This window comes from Mobula hypostoma, chromosome 22, assembly GCF_963921235.1.
Source record: "Mobula hypostoma chromosome 22, sMobHyp1.1, whole genome shotgun sequence".
Classification (NCBI taxonomy): Eukaryota; Metazoa; Chordata; class Chondrichthyes; order Myliobatiformes; family Myliobatidae; genus Mobula; species Mobula hypostoma.
Window position 1 is genome coordinate 28,367,784 of NC_086118.1, and position 23,847 is coordinate 28,391,630.

General features: G+C 39.3%; 1 protein-coding gene across 3 annotated transcripts in view; it reads left to right on the forward strand.

The window, feature by feature from the left end:
- The window catches only part of LOC134360240 (septin-9-like), a 341,520-nt gene that overhangs the window by 61,128 nt on the left and 256,545 nt on the right, over window positions 1-23,847 (forward strand). For 2 of the 3 annotated variants that reach the window (XM_063074342.1, XM_063074345.1), the window contains exon 2: window positions 1,311-1,367. In XM_063074342.1, the coding sequence (XP_062930412.1) occupies window positions 1,311-1,367 (57 nt within the window). Of the gene's footprint in view, window positions 1-1,310; window positions 1,368-18,222; window positions 18,398-23,847 lie in introns of those variants that run through there. The other variant, XM_063074344.1, reaches the window with a different exon arrangement.

Sequence of the window (23,847 nt, forward strand, 5' to 3'; positions counted from 1 at the left end):
TAACAGCTAAAACACTCAGGCCACGAGACAATGCATGCATACCACAGAGAAATAACTAACAGCTCCGTCTAGCATATCTTTATCTCTATAAAATTCTTGTAATTTGTTAATTCTTTTTTTCTTCATGGGAATTCTGCTTTCTCTTAGTTTTGCTTTTTAATAAATTTAATTTTTCTCTCAACCACATTTATGTTCTCTGCTTTTGATGGAATACTTTGATCTCGAACTTCCCACCGGTCTCAGGACATGATACTGCACTAGCAATCTAAAACTTCGCCATTTATGCCATCTGTCCAGCCAAGGAATGAAGAATTTAGCCAGTAAATCACAAGTGATTCTTATAGCATCGGAGGTAAACCCTAGAACAATTCAGTTCAAAATTTAACTCGCTCTACAAGACCTTTACACATTCTTGTGTCATTGCTTCCTGTGACACATTGTTTGCACTTAGTTCTATGACCTTGCCTTGGTTAGTCTTGTATCCTGGTTGAAGGAACCATATGCTGTTCTGAAATTTCAACCTTGGTACTCAATTAACCTTAATTGTGATGAATTGCAATTCCTTGTGCCAGCTTTCATGGAGGATTATGGAATCCATGTTGCTGATTATCTTCATAATACAGAGGTTTGTGTTTCAGTAGATAAGCATTTTGCATTTTTTGGACTCAGTTTATAATAGAAAGTAAACTGTTTCTACAGTATTTTTTTGTGAAAATCTAACAGTAGCAGAGTTGAAGCAATGGATAGTTTCATGTGCCTTTCTTTGCAGCCATCTAAAGCATAATACATCGGAGCAAAATTAGACCATTCGATTAATTGGCTCATCATGTCTGATCCATCATTCCATCATGGCTGATTTATTATCCCTCTCAGCCCCATTCTCCAGCCTTTTCCTTGTAATCTTTGATTGCACTAATCAAGAACCCATCAAACTTTTCTTTAAATTAACTGGTTCAGCCAGTGTTTGTCACTTGGAAAGGGAAGTTTACGAGAAATATATTCCTCTTTTATTGTCAACTTCAACTTTTAAAATTCTGAATATCCTCAGTTTGAGTTGAGGAATCCTGGTGAGAAATTTATAACCATTTTGATGGTTAAACCGGTTTGAATACTTTCAATATGATATATCCCTGAATCATTGTAAATACATCGGCAATGATTTAGATTTTTTAACATGCTCAGATCATTGGGACCTTTTTGCTATTAAGAGATAAATAACATTTGATAAATGAGGGGAGGATAGGAGGTGAATAATGTTGGGGAGATGGATTAATTGACATTTTGATCATGTGTTTTATCGTTTTTGTTAGGACTCACAAGGACTAGTAGTGGAAAATTGAGAAGAACTGCTGATGTCACCAATCCAGGTAAGTAACCACATGATCAGTAATGTTATATGGAGAAAAAAGCCTGGATCAAAGTTTACGTAAAATTGCATGGAATATACTGCGTGGCAATAGCAATTCAGCCAATGCTTGTGTTTCATATTAAGCTTCCATTTATCCATCCTTGTCTAATCCCACCAGTATTCTCGTTTCTCCATCACTGTGCAAAAGTAATAGGCACATGTTAAAAAAAATCTGCAAGACAAAGACGCTTGGAAAAATAATGAGATGAAAATTTTATAAACATCAAAAAAATACTATAAAGAGCAGTAAAGAGTAAAAAAAAAATCAATATTTGGTGTGATTATCCTTTGCCTTTAAAATTGCATCAATTCTCGTGGGTATATTGTGGTGCTGTTTAATCCGAAAGTCAGCTGCTAGGTTGTTGCAAGCATCTTGGAGAGCTTGCCACAGTTCTTCTGCAGACTTTGGCTGTCTTACTTGCTTGTGTCTCTCCAGGTAATCCCAGATGGTCTCAATGATGTTGAGATCAGGGTTCTCTGGAGGACATGCCATCTGCAACCATATTTTTTTTAAAGTGTGTGCCAAAGACTTTTGCACTTTATTGTTTGTAGCTTGCCTAAAAGCATGTGTGCTATTTGACAACACAAGAGATTGCAGATGTTGTAATTTGGAGCAATAAGCAAACTGCTGGAAGAACATGGTGGGCCAGGCAGTATCAATAAATGGAAATGGACAATTAGCATTTCTGGTCAAGAATCTGCACCTGGAGCAAGTGACCTTTGGACTCCCATTGACCATTGGAAGGTTGGAAGAGCAACACCTGATATTCTGTCTGGGTAACCTCCAACCTGATGGCATGAACATCAATTTCTCAAACTTCTGGTAATTGCCCCACACCCTCCTTCTCCATTTTCCCCCATTCCTGTTTCCCTCTCTCACTTTATCTTCTTACCTGCCCATTACCTCCCTCTGGTGTGTCTCCCGCTTCACTTTCTTCCATGGTCTTTTACCCTTTCCTATCAGATTCCCCCTTCTTCAGCCCTTTATCTCTTTCACCAATCAATTTCCCAGCTCTTTACTTCACCCCTCCCCCTCTCCTGGTTTCACCTATCACCTACCACCTTGTACTTCTCCCCTCCCCCACCTTCTTGCTCTGACTTCTCATCTTTTTACGCCCCAGTCCTGATGAAGGGCCTAGGCCTGAAACATCTAATGTTTACTCTTTTCCACAGATGCTGCCAGACCTGCTGAGTTCCTCCAGCATTTTGTTTGTGTTGATTGGATTCCCATATTTGATTTTTGGTTGACAATTATGTATTAATTATGTATTTTCACAACACATACTAATGTAATATTGGTGTTATGTTATTCTCCACATCTGAATCAATGGATTCTGAACCAATTATTGCACATATTGCACCTTTATTAATATCATGCTGTATTTTTGTGGGGGGTCGGGAAGTGATTCTAAGATTGCAGTGATGTGGAGTTCAGTGCAGTTTGCAGAACTCTCTCACGGTACTTAATCTAGTTTCCTTTTATTTGAGAGTTAATTTGTAATATTGATTGAAAACAATTCCTTCCTTACTGGTATGAATGAGTATACTGTCACAGCAGAATTAAATATAGTCCAATTCCATAACGAAAACAATGAGATAGAAAAACAGGAGAAGGATTTCAAGCATGGCTGATCAAGGAAGATGATTATAATCATCAGTAAGCTTGTCTGCTTGGGCACAGTTTATTATGAGGACACGAAAAATATTATAAAATGCACAGATATTAATAATTTTGGAGTAATATTGAACGTATGAGCAACATGTTAACACTCCATTACACTGATTCAATAGGATTGCCTACTTTGCACAATTAATCGTGAGCAATTTAAATACTGTTATCTATTTATCTTTTTACTGAATCACTTTGTTAAGATCTTTCCTGTTTGCATATGCCAAAGTAATATAGGACCAGAGAGAATGTTTTTATCTGTTGTGGCAGTTCCAGAGATCACAACTTGGGAGTTCTGACCAGCAACCAATCGTGAGATCAGAAGCTTGAGAGGAGGGAACTTCACTCGGGTCCTCTGACCGAGTATAGAAGAGCAGCAACTCGTGGCAGTATGTTTGGAGCTCTGGCCAGCAACCAATCAGAATTTGAGATTGATGAGCAAGAACAACGTCAAGGAACGCAGGGCAAGCATGGCGGCCATCTTTGGAGTGGAGAAAGTGGAGTGATAATTTTGAGGCTTTAGCTCTTCAAGGCTCCAGTCAAAGAGGGGAGAAACCAAAAGTTTTAGGTAGTTTTTTTTCCCTTCTCTCCTCTTTACATTTTCTCAGTTAACACAGTGGAGATGCAGACAGGATAGCTGAATGCTCCTCTTGCAGGACGTGGGAAGGTAGGGGGTCCTTCAGTGTCCCTGACGACTACAGCTGCGAGGTGCATCCAGCTGCAGCTCCTAACAATCTGTGTTAAGGAGTTGGAGCTGGAATGGGATGAACTCCGGATCATTCGGGAGGCAGAGGGAGTGATAGATAGAACCCAAGGTGCAGGACATGGGAAACTGGGTGCCCATCAGGAAAGAGAAAGGGGTTAAAGAAACCAGTGCAGAGTATCCCTGAGGCCGTTTCCCCCCCCCCCCAAAATGGGTATATCACTTTGGATACTGTTGGGGGAAATGATCTAGCGGAGGAAAGTCACAGCGGTCAGGTCCCTTGCACTGAGTCTGGCTCTGTGACTCAGAAGGGAATGTGGAAGAAGATGAACACTGTGGTGATGAGGGATGCATTAGTTAGGGGAACAGAAAGGAGGTTCTGTGGGCCAGAACAAGATTCCTGGATGGTATGTTGCCTCCTGCGTACCAGGGTTTGGGACATCTTGTACCAGGCCTTGGTATTCTCAAGCAGGAAGGTGAACAGCCAGAGATCATGGTCCATGTAGGTTCCAATGATATGGGTTGGGCAAATGAAGTTCTGCAGAGGGAGTTCAGTGAGTCAGATGTTAAACTAAAAAGCAGTACCTCCAGGGTTGTTATTTCAAGACTGTTACCTGTGCTATGAAGGGAGGCTACACTGCCTGTGCTAGAGAGGCCAGACCCAGGATCAGTATATAGTTTAACACATGGCTAAGGAGTTGGTGCAGGAGGGAATGCATAAGATTTTTGGATCATGTGTGCTCTATTCCAGGGAAGGTGGGACCTGTACAGAAGGGACAGTTTACATCTGAACTAGAGAGGGGACTAATATCCTAGTGGGAAGTTTTGCTAATGCTACACAGTGGGGTTTAAACTGGAGTTTCAGGGAGATGGGAGCCAGAGTTCTAGAAGAGCTAGTGGAGAGGTTGTGGAGACAGATGTTGGCAAGACTTCAGACAAAGGTAGGAATTAAAAGGTTGAGCATGGTGTGGCGAGAGTCCTGAGCTGAGTGCATGCCAATGCAAGGAGTATTGGAGGAAAGGCGGATGAGCTCAGAGCACGGATCAACATCTGGAATGATGACATTAGTGAGAATTAGTTGTAGCTGGGGCAGGATTGGCAGCTAAATATTCCGCACTTCCTTTGTTTTAGATATCAGAGCGGGACTCCTTAAAGGAAGGGTGGTACTACTAGTCCGGGAAAATATCATGGCAGTGCTCTGTAGGTTCAAACTGGAGAGCATGCCTAGTGAGGCATCATGGTTGGAACTGAGAAATAAGGAAGGTTTGCCCATGCTAATGGGGCTATATTACCGACCACCTTACAGTCCTAGGAATTTAGAGGACCAGATTTGTAAAGAGGTCGCAGGTTGGTAAAGTGGGTGATTTTAACTTTCCAAATATTGACTGGGAATTTCATATTGTTAAAGAACTGGATGGAGTAGAGTTTGTCAAATGTGTTCAAGAAAGTTTCCTTCATCAGTATAGAAGTCCCAACAAGACAGCATCTGTTACTGGATCTGCTATTGGGGAATGAGACAGGGCAGGTGACAGAAGTTTGCGTGGAGGGCACTTTGCATCTAGTGCCCACAATGCTATAAGTTTCAAAGTGAATATGCAATAAGATATACCTGGTCTGCAGTTAAGATTCTAAATTAGAAAAAGGCCAATTTTGATGGTATCAGAAATAATCTAGAAAGTGTGGATTGGGATGAGCTGTTTTCTCAAATATGTGTGCTTGGTAGATGGGAGGAATTCAAAAGTGAAATTTTGAGAGTACTAAGCTTGTATGTGCCTGTCAGAATGACAGGTAAAGATAACAAGTGTAGAGAGCCTTGGTTTTCAACAGATATTGAGTCCATGGTTTATAGATAAAAGGAGTTGAACCGCAGGTATATGCAAGTAGAAATAAATGAGGTGCTTGTGGAGTATAAGATGTTAAGAAAACACTTAAGAAAGGTATCAGGAGGGCTAGAAGAAGGCCTGAAGTTTCTCTAGTAGACAAGGTGAAGGAGAATCCTAAGGGATTCTATTGATATTTTGAAAGCAAAAGGATTGTAAGGGACAAAATCAGTCCTCTGTGAGACCAAACTGGTGATTCATGTGTGGAGCTAAAACAGATGGCGGAGAACTTAAATAATGTTTTGCATCTGTATTTACTCAGAGATGAGTACAGTTTATAGAAGTGAAGCAAAGTGGCATCAACTTCATTGACCCTGTGCAGATTATACAGGAAGAGGTGTTTGATATCCTGAGGCAAATTTGGGTGGATAAATGCTCAGGCCTGACAAGGTGTTCCCTTGGACCCTACGGGAGGCAAGTGTGGAAATTGCCAGGGCCCAAGCAGAGCTGCTTAAATCATCTTTAGTGACAGGAGAGCTACCAGAGGATTGGAGGACAGCCAATGTTGTTCCGCTGTTTAAAAAAGACTTTAAACCTAAACCAGGAAATTATAGGCCAGTGAGTCTGGCATCAGTTGTGTGAAAGTTATTGGAAGGTATTCTAAGAGATTGGATATTTAAGTATTTGAATAGACATGGACTGATTAAGGATAGTCAGCATGGCATCGTGTGTGGTAGATCATGTCAAACCAATCAGCGATTTTTTTTGAGGAAGTTACCAGGAAAGTGGATGAAGGCAAGGCAGTGGATTTGCCTATGTAGACTTTAGCAAGGCATTTGACAAGGTCCGCTTGGAAGGTTGGTCAAGAAGGTTCAGTTGCTTGGCATTCAAGATGAGGTAGTAAAGTGGATTTGACATTGGCTTTGTGAGAGAAGCTACAGCGTGGTCATAGATGGTTGCCTCTCAAACTGGAGGCCTCTGACTCGTGGTGTGCCACAGGAATCAGAGCTGGGTCCTTTGTTGTTTTCTTCTATATCAATGATCTGGATGATGATGTGGCTAACAGGATCAGCAAATATTGCAGATGACACCAAAATTTGGAGTGTAGTGGATAGTGAGGAAGGCTATAATGGCTCACAGCAGGATCTGGACCAGGTGGAAAAATGGGCTGAGAAATGGCAAATGAAATTTAATGCACACAAGTGCAAGGTTTAGCACTTCAGTCGGATTAACCAGGGTAGGTCTTACGGGGTGAATGGTAGGGCACTGAGGAGTGTGGTGGAACAAAGGGATCTAGGAATACAGGCCCATGATTCGTTGAGAGAATCATCAATGGTAGATAGGGTTGTAAAGAAAGGGTTTGGTACAATAACCTTCATAAATCAATGTATTGAGCACAGACGATGGGATGTTATGTTGAAGTTGTATAATGTGTTGGTGGGGCCTGATTTGGAGTATTGTGTACAGTTCTGGTCATCTACCTACAGGAAAGATGTAACCGTGGTTGAAAGAGTACAGAAAAATTATACAAGAACTTTGTCAGGTCTGGAGGACCTCAGTTATAAGAAAACGTTGAATAAGTTAGGACTGTTTCCTTAGAATGTAAAAGATAGAGAGAAGATTTGATAGAGGTCTACAAACTTGGGGGTATAAATAGGGTAAATACAAGGAGGATTTCTCACTGAGGATGGGTGGGACTACAACCAGAGTTCATGGGCTAATGGTGATACATGAGGGGGAACTTCTTCACTCAGAGGTTTGTGAGAGTGTGGAATGAGTTGCCAGCACAAGTGGTGCATGTGAGCTTGATGTCAATGTTTAAGAGAAGTTTGGATGGGTACATGGTCGGTAGGAGTATAGAACGGTATGACCTTGGCGAAGGTTGACGGCAGTAGACAGTTTAAATGATTTTAGCATGGACTAGATGGGCCAAAGGACCTGTTTCTCCACTGTACTTCTCTAGGACTAACTAGAAGTTCTTGGCTCAGAATGAAGCTATGTATTCCAGAGATGAAATGTAGGCACCTTGGCATTCATACATTTCAGATACAAAAATATTAACTCCTGGGCTTCATTTGAAGAGTGACTTCTTCACTTCTTCCCTTACACAATAGGGAAGTGCAACCACTAACAGGGGAGTAGTGAAGCATGTAATGGCACAATGAAAGCAAAGGCATTGAGTAATCCTTGTGGGATGGAGGGTGACAGGAAGTTCAGGGCAGTGCAAAATATAACTTTCCTTGTGGACCTTTTGAGAATCATAACTGTTCATAGTGCCATGAAAGTTTCTGATTTATCTGTTAGAGACCCTACTGCATTCAACTGAGCCTTTATTCTAAGAGATGACCCCACCTGTGCAATATAGACTTGCATTATGTACCCTTTTGTGATACACCAGCCTAGAAAGGTTCTGTAAGTTCAATTCTAAATTCCAACTGCCAAGTGTGATGTTCTGAAACCATTTTCAAGATTGCGTTGTGGATAATTAAGCTTTTAGTTTGCTTGTGGTCTGTGCACATATCATTCCTGTTTGGTTGGAGATTAGTGATTATAGTTGAGTTGTTGACTAATTTTTCTAAAACTTAGTGATTCATAAATAGAAATTCTAATTCATTGATCTGAACTATATCATTCTAGGTATTTAAGTTGAAGGCTTGGAAAGCCATTCTTCCAATAATAGCACCTTCACTAGAAATTTTAGATAGATTATCTATCTGCTGATAATTTGCCTAGTTGTCCAAAATCTATCTTGAGAAACTTCTGATTATAGTTCACTATTTGGATTGGAAACACAGTTCCTTTGACAACAATTCTTTAGTCTGACCAAACATGTCACTGCACTGACATTTTCTAGTACAGCCTGGCATACAATAAATTGCTACATTTGACAACTTAAGTAAAGCAAAAATGCATGTTTATCTGAGGAGCTTGTGTCTAAAATTATTAGATTGTGATTCATCGGAAAGTTACAGTTTGAATCAAAAGAAAATTTTTAAATGGCTGGAGGGAAGAAGAAATCAAACAAGATTAGCCCTTTTTCTTGTGTGTTGAAGTTTGAAATTGTCTTGTATTTCAAACAGGAGTGCTTGATTTTTTTTAAGAATGTAAAGTAAGATAGATGAACAGAACTTGTTTACAGTAATTGAATGAGCTTTGCTTAATGCTGAATAAATTGATTCTGTTAGTGAGGCATAAATGATTGCCCAAATCCAGCTTGGCTGGCCAGTGATGTCTGTACTAGCTTCAAAAATACAACAACTTTGCAGTGATAATAAATGGTCAGTTAAATTATTTTAGCTTATAACAAAGAAGCCAACAAAAACTAGCTATATTACTATAATCTTCTGATTTTTGCTAGAAGATGCCACCTTTTATTATATAATTTGAATAAACTGTTCAATATTTTGAAATGTTACCAGTTTTTGTTTCGGTTTTCAAGATTGTGATTTTTGTTATCAGTGTAATTAACTGAATGATAGATTTCTTAAAATTTCTTAAATAAGTGCTTCTTAATTGAGCACTTTGAGAACTGTAAGCTAGGCACAGACAGAGGTTGCAAATTTATGAGAGGTACTAACAGTTTCATAATTAAAGTTTATATGTGGACAGAAGCCAGAGAAATAATGTGAAAGGATTCTACTTGATAGTTATAGAATAATAAGGCCCCAAAAGAAGCCCTTCAGTTCAACTCATACCTGCCAATCACAAAGCCCACCAAGCTAGTCCCATTTGTCTACATTTGAACCATATCCCTCTTACCCCTTCGTATCTAAGTACTTAACCAAACATCCTTTAAATATTGCTATTACACCTGATTCAAAATCTTCCTCTCTGTGAAGAAGTCCCTCAGATTGCTTTTAACCCTTTTTCACCTTGTTAAAAAAAAGAATGTGCCTTTACCCTAACTATATCCCTTATGATTTTATGTATTTCTATCAGGAGGCCCCTCAGTCTCCTACAATCCAAGGAATAAAGTCATAGCCTGCCACGCCCTCGAGTCCTAGTAGCATCCTTGTATGTCTTCTCTCTGTTCTTTGCTGAATAATGTTTTTCCTGTAACAAGGCAACTAAAATGGCACGCAAAATTCTAAGTGCCATCTCACCAAGCTCCTAACCACAGTTTAATTTGTTTTTCTTGTGTATCTTGTTTGCAACATGCCGCTGCAAGTAAGTTTTTTCTCATTATACCTGTGCCTACATATACTTGTGCATATGCCAATCAGCTCAATTTTGAATTTATCGTCATGTCCCAATTCCTAAACTCAGTGCCCTGACCGGTGCATGTCCCAGTGCCAGTTACATTATTCACCATGTACTTTCATTGATGGACTTGTTAATTTTACTAAAGGGAAGCTGCCTTTCTCAGCACCAGTTTCCAGGTTTACCACTTTATTGGAACTTGAACACTTGCAGTATTTTACATTGCTTAACCTACTTTTGTAAATGAAAGTGGAAGATGATCTTGTGTGTGTGTGTGTGTGTGTGTGTGTGTGTGTGTGTGTGTGTTTGTGTATGCGTGCATGCGCATGCATAGGTGTCTGTACAGACATGTGAGACTCAAAGTTCCCTACCTCAGCCATATTAATATGAGAATCAGGTTTATTATCACTGACATATGTTGTGAAATTTGTGCTTCCTTTGCAGCAGCAGTACAACACAATACATAAAAATACTATAAATTACAATAAGCTTAAGAAAATAAATAAGTCATGCAAAAAGTGAGATAGTGTTCATGGATTCACGATTCCTTCAGAAATCTGATGGTGGAGAAGATTATACTTTTATTTTGTCCCCTAAAGAGAGAACTACATTCAGTGATTTCCATAATTGAAATATGGAAAGGAACATAGCAATGGCCCTATGTTTTGGAAAATTTGTCATGTCACCTCTTATTTACAATTAAACAGTATAGATTGCAATATTTTAGATTTAGGTGATGAGGACACGCAGTCCTCTTTTATTGTCATTTAGTAATACATGCATTAAGAAATGATGCAATATTCCTCCGGTGTGATATCACAGAAACACGAGACAGACCAAGACTGAAAAACTAACAAAAACCACATAATTATAACATATAGTTACAACAATGCAACAATACCATAACTTGATGAAGAACAGGCCATGGGCACAGTAAAAAAGTTCAAAGTCTCTTGGAAGTCCCACATCTCACGCAGACGGGAGAAGGAAGAAAAATTTCCCTACCATGCCTGACCACAGTCCGACTCTGAGTCATCCAATAACTTCAAGCCTCCAACCAGCCCTCCAACACCGAGTACCGAGCACCATCTGGCCGAATGCTTCGACCCCAGCCTCGGTCACCAGCAGCAGGCAAAGCCGGGGATTTTGGGCCTTCCCTCTGGAGGTTCTCAATCACACAGTAGCAGCAGCAGTGAACCGGGCATTTCAGAAGTTTCTCCAGATGTTCCTCTGTCTGTCTCCATCAAATCAGAATTGTGCACGGCATCCTACTTACAAATACGATATAATTTCACAGGAGAGCTGCACCCGCTGCGTCGCACGGCCATCGTCTCCTCCCGCCTATTAGACCTAAATCTAGTAATATTTCTTAACTTAATGCTCTCACAGTCTTTAAAAAAAAGACATAGAGGAAACCATTTTGCATCTTGTAACTAAGTATATTCCCCATGTAATCATGAACCCATGCATCAAAGCCTCGGGTAGCTCTATTTGTTATTTCAAGCCTTTTGCTTCTCTCTTGTTGCTACTTCCTCTGCGGCCACTATGAACAACCTGTGTCTATAGGCACACCTTCCAATTGGTCACCAACTTCAGAATGTGGCCCTTTACACTGAACAACAATTTTTTTTGAAAGTGCTGTTTCCTCTTTTTTTTATTATGATAGACCACTAGAAGCTGAGCACAAATATAATATCAGACTATTTGTATTATGTAGGAATTTGGAGAAATAAGAAATTAAATATTATTGAATATAATGTGTTTAACTGCATAACAGGGCTGATGCTTGACGATTGTTCAAGTAAGCTGAAAATGTTTTGATGATTTTCATTTGTATTCGGTGACCGAAGCTTCTCGCTTAAATTCCAACAATAATCAGCCAGGATTGATGGATTCCAGTTGCCCTGATACCATCTCTCCATGACCACAATGTCCTGGTGAAACCTTTCACCATGCTCATCACTGACAGCACCAAGATTTGCAGGAAACGCAGGAAATGAATCATCGGTGACATGTTGCATTTCATGGTTTTGCATGCTTGAAGCATGTTGTTAACCAGCTGCACGTAGTTTGGTGCTCTGTAGTCATTAAGAAAATTTTCAGTAATATCCTTGAATGCCTTCCATGTGACTTTCTCTGATTTTTTTTAAATGGTGCATGATAGGGAAATTTCATGGTGACTTTGATCATCAGCAACCCAAAATTCGAAAGATACACTCAAAAGTATTCAGGAAGCAAAATCTTTGTTGTCCAGTGTAGTTTCATTGTTAACTCTGTTGCAACACACCTGGTTCTAAAACTGCAACACACATAAAAGTTGCTGGTTAACGCAGCAGGCCAGGCAGCATCTCTAGGAAGAGGTGCAGTCGACGTTTCAGGCCGAGACCCTTCATCAGGACTAACGTCAGTCCTGTCAGGACATTAATCCTGACGAAGGGTCTCGGCCTGAAACGTCGACTGCACCTCTTCCTAGAGATGCTGCCTGGCCTGCTGCGTTCACCAGCAACTTTTATGTGTGTTGCTTGAATTGCCAGCATCTGCAGAATTCCTGTTGTTTGGTTCTAAAACTGGATTACTTTAACTCTATTACTTTAGTATACTAAAGAATTGCATGATACTGCTCCTCGAAAGGTTAGCCGCTAAACTATAAAACTAGCCACAAAATTTAAAGTATTTTAAATATAGCTCACTCAAGAGAATATTTCAAGTAAAATGTATTCATAAACTTTTCATAGCCTTGCGCTGAAGGAGATTAAATGACTTGCTGTTTCATGTACCAAAATAATCGTTGACTTCCTGTGAGGTGCGGGCACCTTTGCAATAGCATTACATATTTTGAAACGACTTGTATAATCTTGCCTGCTTTGTCCTTTCACCTCTGGATGACAATGGATATCAAATGAAGTTTCCATTGTATGTCTTCAAAAGATTTGGACTTGCCAACAATTTTCATTAATATACAGGAAAATAAATTGAAAGCCAAAAGCCGATCCATCTCCCTGATTTTATTAACTTCTCATAATTGGAAGGATGGAAATTTCTAGGAACAGAAGAAAGATTTATATTGTTAACAGATTGCATTGGAATGAACTTGTGTTCTTTGCAATAGTTCGTTCAATTAATGCATTTTTGTTTTAACAACATAATAGGCTCAATTCAAATATAACAGCCAGACTAGGCGCAGCCTTGACTCTGCCATCACAGCATGGAGTGAACCTGCCCTGTATTGGCTGGTGGCTGCATATTAGATTCAGTATATGCACAGCCAAGTACTGTAGACTCCAATGATCTCATCTGAAATGAGAACTACAGGATTTGCTTTCCCTCGATGCTAAAAACAGAGCAGGGCAGGTTAGTAAGATGAAGTGCCTGATTTACACAAACAAGGCAAGGCTCATGGAAGTACCAATGTCATCAGTTTACTATTTCTTTCATCAGAATGATTTTTTGTTCTGCGAATCTGAAAGGGGGTCTGCCTCTTGTTCACACCACTGATGGACCAGTAGGTGACGTCAAGGCTTTGTTTTCGGATGTCACCGTTCTGCTAATGCAGATGTGGTTCATCTATGGAATCACTTTTCAGCCTAAATAATAGTGTGCATGGACCTGCATTCTGATCAAATTAATTCCTAAAATAATGTGTCTGTGTCTGGTTGGTCAGTCTCCTTGAAAAGTTCTCTCATTCCTAACATTTTCTTACCTAAATTAAAAAGCATTCCTTTACAGCCCTCCCTTCCAACAAATGCACTGATTGAGGATGTATTAAACTGCGGCTATCCAATCACTTTCTTTTACAGCCTTTCATGCCAGCTAAACCTGTCTGATGCTTCCACAACTATTTCTCCACTCATTAACCCACCACACACTAGTGCACTGAAGAATGACTTCATTAATCTGCTTTCTAACAGTGAGTGATCACCTTAGTCATTTTCGTTGCAATCGCAATACCCTGTCAGACATTGGTGGTGTGGAATGCTGCAAATCCAATTCACTGGTTTGTTGACAATCAATGGGTGTGGACGATGGGCGGGGGGGGGGGGGTGTATGCGTGTCCTAGAGAGGACTACGCCACAAGCCACAGTGTCTCCTGTCTGCAGCCGCCTGGGGGAGATATTGGATTGGGGCACTCCACCGGAATGCAGCAGGTGGTGTGGCACTGAGCCCATGCTGGAGTCAGTGTTGCCCCCCAGTGTTCACTTGGCGGAAGACATGGTGTATTGAGTTCTACTGCAGACTGCTGCAACATTCATGGACTCAGAGAATTGGACTATACTTTTTGTATGACTGTATTTTACTGCTATCTTACATGTGCTTGCTGCCTTGTATTTGCCTTGTGCTGTGTATGACTGTTGGTACTGTGTTTTGCAATTTGGCCCTGGAGTAACGCTGTTTCATTTGGTTGTATTCTTGGGTATTCATGCATGGTTGAATGACAATTAAACTTGAATTTCAACATGAATGAAAATAAACAATCTTGAATCTTTAATCTCTATCTTCTGAAGGCTTTTCCTTATTCTTTTTCCTTCCTATTGTTAGCTGTTAAGCCCCTCTTCAAATCTACTGATGTCATTCTCCCCAAGTACCAACTCTTGACCATTCTTTGCAAATTATATTGCCCCATATTTCAAACTCCACCCCCTCTTCAAAATCTCTCTAGAAATATTGTGGCCTCTCAGATCTCTGCTCATTCTTCCCATTTAATATTCTTCCAAGATTTCTACCCCTTTGAAATGCAGCTAATTATTGCTGAGTTGGTTTCTTTTTCAAACTCAGTAAATGGCTTCTTTGTGATGATAAAATATTATCATTTGTCACTCCTTTCTCCTACCCCATGTTGCCCCAGCCCATTATCCCAAACTTTTGGCAAGTTGTAGGTTTTGATTGTCATTTTGATTGTCCATTATCTGAGTGGTGTGGGACTTTAGGTGCCTGATTCCATTCTCAATCAGTAGAAGGCTAAAGATCTCATGCAAAGGATGCCCTTGTTGTACTGTTGGTTTGGTATCGTTCAAGGATTTTCTCCATGATGGCCTCATTTTATTTTTGCTTGTTAGCAGCAGAATTAGGACATATTGGCCCATCGAGTCTGCTCTGTCGGTTTATCATGACTGATCCATTTTTCTTCTCAGCCCCAATCTCCTTCCTTCCTTGCTGTATCCCTTCATGCCTTGAACAATTGAGAATCTACCAACTTCTGTCTTACGAATGTCCAATAACTTGGCCTCCACAGCCATCTCTGGCAAAAAAAAATTCACAGATTTAGCACTCCGACTAAAGAAATTCCTCATCTCCTTTCTAAAAGGATGCCCCTCTATTCTGAGGCTGTGTCCTCTAGTCTTAGACACTCCCACCTTAGGAAATATCCTCTCCACATCCACTGATGCCTTTCGACATTTGATAGGTTTAACTGAGGTCACCCATAGGTTTAAATGAGGTCACCCCTCATTCTTCTGAATTCCAGTGAGTGAAGGTCAAGAGCCATCAACATTCATTTGAAGCCTTTCAATCCTGGAATCATTTTTGTGAACCTGTTTTGAACCGTCTCTAATAAGCACACCTTTCTTGGTTAAGGGGCCCAAAACTGCTCACAATACTCCAAGTGAGGCTTCACCAATGCTTTATAAAGCCTCAACATTGCATCTTTGCTTTTATATTCTAGTTCTCTTGAAATGAATGCTAACGTCTCATTTGCCTTCCTCACCATAGACTCAACATGCAAATTAACCTTCAGAGAATCATGCACAAGGACTCCCAAGTCCCTTTGTGCCTCAGATTCTTGAATTTTCTCTCCACTTAGAAAATTGTCTACCCTTTCATTTCTTCTACCAAAGTGCATGACCATGCACTTCCTGACACTGTATTCCATCTGCAAATTCTTTGCCTAATCTGTCCAAATCCTTCTGAAGTCTCTCTACTTCCTCAAAACTACCTACCCCTCCATCTATCTTCATATTGTCTGCAAAGTTTGCAATAAAGCCATCAATTGCTGCATTTACTTGTGCCTTTTGAGCCTAGCTGCGTCACTGTGTTAAATTCCACATGAATATTGATAATGCTCACTCATTCTTTTCACTAATTCTATATTGACATATTTCCAGAGAGCAGACATGTCTTCTAACTGAGACCAAAGACATTGTCCTATTTTCCATCACGATCTCCATTCCTTAGAAATTGACTCCATTCTTTTCCCCAGCAACTCTCCAAGCTCAATCATAATGCTTACAACCCAGTTGTTGTAAACTATTCTCAAATAGATTTCAAATCCCACAATTGTGTCACAATTACTTTTGGATAATTCCAATTTTGCCTAGTTTGACTCTGCCCTATTTTGGCTAATTCATAGTTGAAATAATCTTCATGCTACTGTTATCTCTGTACTGCAATACATTGTTTCCCCTTCATGTATTTGAAATTATTTACGTTTCTGCAACATATCTGGAACTAAATCTCTTCACCCATTTTCCATGTACTTGTCGACTTGCATTAGCTCCTAGACTTAATAGCCTCATCTGTTTACAATTCCTTCCTTTTCCCTGTAATCCTTATCAGACCTGCATTCCTTCCATCCAACTCCTAAACATCTGAATGTCCCAACTAATTGTCAGTAAATAAGAAAAAAATCAGATTTTGTCATCAAACTTTGGAATTCCCTTAACAGAAGATTATAGGTAATTCCAGAGTTTAGCTATGAATGCCCTAAACGCTGAATTTTCCTAAAATCTCCTTTGTGCTTGCTTTTAACATTTGGCCAGAGTTATGGCCATTTACCCGAATATATCTTTAAGACGTCATCATTAAATTTTGTAAAACTTTTTAAGAATCCTTTGGTGCAGGCTGATAACATTGGTTAACTCTCAGGAAAATCCAGTCTTCCTACTTTAAAAGGAAGAATTGTAATTATAAAATGATTTTTTTTAAAGTTAGCTTTATTTGTTCATTGCACATCCAAACAAAGTGAAATTTGTCTTTGCGTCAACAACCAATGCAGTTCAAGATTTGTGCTGGGGCGATCCATGCTTCTCTGCCAGTATAACATGCTACAACTCACTAACCCTAACGCTAACCCGTACATATTTGGAATGTGAGAGGAAACCAGAGCACCCGGAGGAGATCCTCACTGTCAAACTCCTTACAGACAGCCTGTTGTGGGAGGACTGCACCAGAGGGACAGAAGTGAAGTTTCACCTGTGCGTCCAAAGGTTCACTGAAGAAATGCAATGTTCTGACCTTAATCCTGAGGATATCTGGCTCAGGACTTTTCAAAACAGAGAAGGAGGGTTCATGATAGTATTTATTGAGAATCTGGAGGTGGCCCATCTGGAATAGAAATCCTACGTAAGTGCTGGAAGATGCATACCTCTCACAATCTCCCTTCCCAGTCAGTCACCCACCTTCCCAGTCTGTGGTTCATGGATTGGTTTCTTTAACTAAGTCAGAATGCACAAATCTGGAAGGGAAACAAGTCATCCTTGATTCTGAGGAACTGCTCAACAAGAACACAATGGCTGTGATTTGAGCCTTCTGATTGGCACACCAAATTCTTATTATGAAGCTTGTTAAATTCATTAAGCTGGCAATCAGTGGTTAAACTTAAATAATATAAAATTTTGCCATGAGGATTCTTTGAAGGTCTTTGATTTAATAATTGTCAGCAATATAATGCTGACAGCTCTATCTATAGGATAAATGAACATTATAAATGGCATCCACATTGATCCCTCAATTGATCACTTCATTATTCCTCACTTAGATTGCACAATTTAGTATAGCGTTCAGACTTCAATACAGTGGCTTAATATGCAAGAAAGCCTATGTTAATTCATTTTGGTTCCCCTTGTGCAGTCATTTTATTGGATGCTTTCATTATTTGTCATTCTGTAATCTGATCTACATTGAAACCATTCTTACACATCGGTTCTGATATCCTCGAGCTAAACCTGTTGGCAATCAGAAGACTATAGTGCACCGGGTTAAACTTTTAGGCACTGGAAAATAAAACACTTGACTCTTACGATGCAGCTTCAATTGCAGAACTATTTAATTTTGCTTTGAATAACCCACTTGTGATTTTTCATGAAAGTATCTTCCAGTAAACCGGAGGCTAGTATCATTATCCTCACACTATATTTTCCATGTAGTTGTCATTCTGCTTCGAGGCTAAAGGGGATCAAAATTAAATTGAGGGAAAAGCTTCCGTAGCATTATACTCTGATGTTGTGGTGAAGCTTTCTTTTTAAACTCTGAACAAAAATTAAATTTGAACAATTTGTTTTAAATGATTATCAATCAAATTGCATTGTACAGATGTATATTTAGGAAACACAGTTGCCGTCTTCTGGTAGGTTATTTTAAGCTTATGAATGTAGTCACGTGCTCAGTTTTTAAGCCACAAGCTGACAATGCTGCTTCAGTGTGTGATACAAACATATGATCAGCACATGGTAATGTGGTAATATGGTGCATTCATGATTGCACAGACTGAAGAAATTATATCAGGCATGCACTTGTAGAAAAGCAACTCTTGATACGATAAACTGTATGCTGTGGATACAACTAAATGCTGTTTGTTGTACTAATGGACAGAGTCAGAATTTCAGGTACGTTATAGAACTTCTATTTTAATTTTTTTTGTGCTTACTGCGAACTGTGTAAACTGTTCCATTTGAGGTTTGCAACTTTTCTGGCCAAGATTCCTTTTCCTCAGCAGACAGTGTCTGTCTTTCATTTAGCCTTCCTACTAGAATTATCGAGGCTGTGAGTCTACAAAGAAAAGGATGTACATTTTATTGGAATAATAAAGCATTTTTGTAACAGTCGTGTGCTTCTAATCAGTAAATATTTTTCATCAACAATCACAAGTTAAACCTCGAAGTGCCTCTCTTTCTAAACTGTAATGATTTAGAGTGGGGGCAGAGAGGAATGTGTTGCTCATAATTCTGTCTCTGATCCAGTACTGCAATTTATAATCTTAAAGTTACGTTCAAAGAAAATAGCCATAAAGTGCCTTTTATTCTTGTAGTGACTGACTGTTTTTATTTAACAAAAAAGTAGATATATGGTTTGTACCACAATTGGAAGGGTGCTCCTTATATAGAAGAACGAACGCTGACAGTAGCCAGTAGAAGATATGGCTGCAGTTCTTTGGAAAATATTTAATGTGAGCTTTTTCATAAAAGAAATCCAGTTTGTTGGCACTTCTTCCCTGTCATCGACTGACATTTTCTTGTTAGGTTTTGAATGTTATTATGGTCTGCAAAGCATTAAAAATCCTGATTTCTTAAACTTGACATAGGGAGATCAGTATCCAACCTTTAATATAAATTAATGTTAAGTTATTCTACAGATATTAATTAGCAGTCATGCAAATGCTTTTTGAATACAACTTAAAATGCTTCCCATGATTTAACATTTTGCCAAGAAATTTGATAGCTCTTTGGAATGAATGTTCTTTTTAATATTGAAAAGAGTAGGTGATGGTGATTCCATTTTAAGGTCTTTGTATGAATGAAAAGTTCTAATATGATTAACAACTTCAAAGGAGAAGTTTTGATGAAGTATTAGCAGCCGTAACATTGAAATTAATTCTATTAATCAACAACCTCCTTGCTTCTGGTCATCATCATTTCCTTTATTCTTACACTACCATGTTCCCTTTATCTTTCCCTAAAAGCTACAGGTCAAAAATTGATTCAGATGAAAATCATTAATATTGTTTTGTGATGAGAAGGAACGTCTTTCCTGGATGTAATCTCAAAAAAATGGAGTTGACCATATAATTACAGTATATTCTGCTAGATTCATTTAATAAACCAATGATTATTCTTGGTGAATCATCCATCTATTGCTGAGCATCATGCCCATGGATCGTCTTGAGCAAAGAGCAAAAAAAAACAAAGCTGTCACCTCATATTTCCCAATGGATTCGGAAAAATGAGATCATTTCCTGTGTACTCTCCTGGGATTCAATTTTTTTCCTGGTATACTTTTAAGATCACAACTGACCTTCACAGTATAGGGAGAGTTGTTTTCAACTTGTAAACCTGTTATTCATAATGCTTAATTTAATTAAGTATAGGGAGAGTTGTTTTCAACTTGTAAACCTGTTATTCATAATGCTTAATTTAATTAAGAAATTTTGGGATTTCAATAACAAAAACAAGTATTGAGTGGTAGTGCTAATTTTAATTTGAAGGAAATGTGATGGTTAATTGGTGCTTGTCTTCAGTTGGCAAGAACTAAACAGAATTTTCTGTCTCAAGGACCATTTGCCCAATACAATTGAATGAAGCAACTAAAGTGATTTGCTCTATTGTCCTGCTTCAGTTGCTTTTTATTTGTATGAATGGATGCTAACATTCTGCTAATAAGGCATGCTGACAATACCAAAGAAGGTCACTCTCTTGAATATTAGTGTCCATTAAAGGCTTAGATATTACCCAAATACAGCATACCATTGTTCCAAACCAATGTAAAATAATTTAGCTTTTATATATTAAAAAAATCATTTGTATAGTTATTTTAAGGTATTTCAGTTTATACCACCAATATGATTTACCAGCTATTAATGAACATTAATGCTAATGAGTCTGAAAACTTTACTGAATTCCATTGTCATACAGTTTCATAGCAATGGTTGGTAAAGAAATCCATCTAGATTACTTCAATCAATAGTAAATTATACAATTAGCTGCTTCATGCAAATTTAAGATTGAGCTGTAAGAAGATAATAGACAATTGTTTTCTAAGAGACAATTCTGTCTGATTAATCACCGTTGATTTATTGCTCACTGATGTTCATTTGATAGAACTATGATAGCTTCATCTCTTAAATGAATAAATGTTCTATGACTGTTGCTACTCTTGAACATTATTAATTTCCTCCAGAAGTGCAGTAAGCTATTGCCTGATTCACTTTGATCCTCTGATGAAGTTACTTCTATACCTCTGGGTACGGAGTTCCACCCTGACTCAGTGGTAGTGGTGATGATGATGAATCAGTGATCTACCTCCAAGCTAGAATGGTATGGCAGAAGAACTACCTGTAGGTGTTGTTGTTGTCATGTGTCTACTGCCCTTGTCCTACCCTGTAGAAGAAGCTCTCAGTTTGGGATATATCACTGCAGTAGCCTTGCCAAGTAATAGTAGTGCAACTTTGTGTGTGTGATGGAAGAAAGGAATATTTTGGGATGATGGATAAGGATCTAATTAACCAGATGACAAGAGACTGAAAATGCAGGAATCATTCTGATAGAGCGGTTTGACCTGAAATGTCAACAATTCCCCCTCCCTCTCTGCCCACCCCAAACAAGATTAGATTAGATTATGAGAACACTCAGTCCTCTTTTATTGTCATTTAGAAATGCATGCATGCATTAAGAAATGATACAATGTTCCTCCAGAGTGATATCACAGAAAACAGGATAAACCAAAGACTAACACTGACAGAACCACATAATTATAACATGTAGTTACAGCAGTGCAAAGCAATACCATAATTTGATGAAGAGCAGACCATGAGCACAGTAAAAAAAAGTCTCAAAGTCCCGATAGACTCCCGAGTCCCCCATAGCAGGCGGCAAAAGGGAGAAACTCCCTGCCATAAACCTTGAGGCACCGACAACTGCCGATGCATTGGAAGCACCCGACCACAGCCGACACTGAGTCCATCCATCTGAAAACTTCCAGCCTCTGACCAGCCCCTCCGATACAGCCTCCCGAGCGCCATCCTCTGCCGAGCGCCTTCAACCTAGCCCCAGCCGCCAAAACAAGCAATGCCGAGGATTCGGGGCCTTCTCCGGAGCTTCCAGACCACACAAGTAGCAGCAGCAGCGAAGCGGGAATTTCAGAAGTTTCTCCAGATGTTCCTCCGTACTCTCACGTCTGTCTCCATCAAATCAGGATTGTGCACGGTACCCTACTTGACAGATTACTGATATCATTCACCGGAGAGGCCGCATGTGCTGCATCGGGCTGCCTTCTTCTCCTCCTCCTCCAAGATGTTTCTTGACCCACTGAATTTGTCCACAGATTATTCACTGGTGCTGATTAATGAGGCTGTTTCTTCCTGTGTGTTGTTGACCTTTAATGTTGTTTGATCTGAGCTCAACCGGACAAGGAGAAAGCAAGCTCCTGTGATAGGTGCACGGAATGCCCTGCCAGGGATGGTGGTAGGGGCAGATAGATTGGGGACATTTAAGAAACTCATAGTCACATGGATGATTAAAAAAAATGGACGTCTATGTAGGAGGGGAGGGTTAGATTGATCTTAGAGGAGGTTAAAAGTTTTGCACAACATCATGGCGTCAAAGTGCCTGTTCTGTGCTGCGTTGTTCTATGTTCATTTTATCAGTCCTGATCTTTTTGTCTTAAAAAATGAAAGCTCCGAATAATTGGCGAGCATAGGATTTTCCCTTTTAAAGTACGCTGAGACTGATGCTGAACTTCTGATCAATTGTAAGCTGCAAGATATTGAAGTAAGGTTAGGAGGGTGTTGGTGAAATTGGAAGTGAAGGGCAGATCAACTGTCACTGCCTGAATGTTGTCTCGGATTCAAACAGACTATTTCATCTTAAGAGGAATTGTGGTTGTAATTGAATATTACACAGTCATCAACAAATATGTGCACTTCAGAACTTCAGTTAGAGAGAAACAGCTGATGATCGTGCCTTAGGATATTGGCTGAACAAATTCCTGTAAGACGTCTTGGAACTGAGATTATTTGCCTCTATTACTCTTTTGGCAATTAAGAGATTTGTCCTTAATCCCCACTGGCTTCCATTTTACCAGGAATTCTTGATGCATCACTCCATGAAAATACTCCTTTTATCAAGAATTTTTAAGAGAGTCAAGAGCTTTTACACCTATTCTTTCTTGGAAGTCAGACTTTGTTGATATTTGAACCTTGAGCATTCCTGTTAGAGCCCAAATGAAGCATTGGTGAGTGGATGTTGATAGCTCTGACCAGGCCTTCCATCACTTTGGGTAGATGTAATTGTAATTCATGGATGTGCAACATAGAAATGAGTTCCTCAGCTGACCAAAAGCTTACTTACACTAAGCCAACAAAAGCTATTTCACTTCCCCAGATTCCCGTAATCGCCTCCAGAGACCACACATTCTGGGCAAGTTACCATGGCCAATTGATCTAACTAACTGCATACTCGTGGGATGCTAAAGAAAATGGAGCTGATACAGATGAGCACTTGATGATTTGTGTGAACACAATGGATCAAATGGCCAGTTTCTACTCTCTGTGATTCTGACTTGATGAGTAAACCATTAGTAAATATTTCTGTGTGTTTAAATTCACATTGCTTTTGCAACTGCAATGTGTAGCAATTGGGAACTGAAATATCAATAGACAACAAAACTTATTTTGATCATTTTGGCAAATGAGTTGTTGCAATAGCATTGTGCCACATTAGTGAATTGTAACTGGCATATTAAGAAATCAGCATTATGAAAGACCAAGAGATTGTGTCGTTTTATTTTTGCCTTGCATCTGTGTGTGTCTATATAATTCAGGAAGAGGATTATGCCAAGTCATACAATGCCTTGTTACACCTCAGTCGTGCAGACTGAATTTCATTCTCTGTACTTGTATCCCTTTTGATGGACGTTAAGTTGCTTATCTTGCTCAGGATACTGGGACAATCTGAGGAAAAAGTCCACTCTTTAGAATTAGTTATGCTGGTATTAATTATGCTGTGGAGCCAAGCCAGAACCTATAGCTGAAATGCTCAGAGTAGGAGATAGTCAAGAAAATACAGATTCAATGAATACTTTTTCCAGTAAAGGCTTTTCTTAACAGCTTTAAAAAAAATTGATCCCTAATTTAGATATGTATGAACATTTGAATAATTGTCTTCATATACTGAAACGTTTAGATACTTAATGATTCCTGTATGAAGCCAATATGACCTGAAACAGCTTTTCTTCAGCTGAATGCAAAGTGTCAGAGGTCACTGCTGTGACCACAGAGTGGTACAAAGAGCACTTTATAATTTTCTTAAACTGTAATGATCACCCTAGCAACCAAAACATGCAG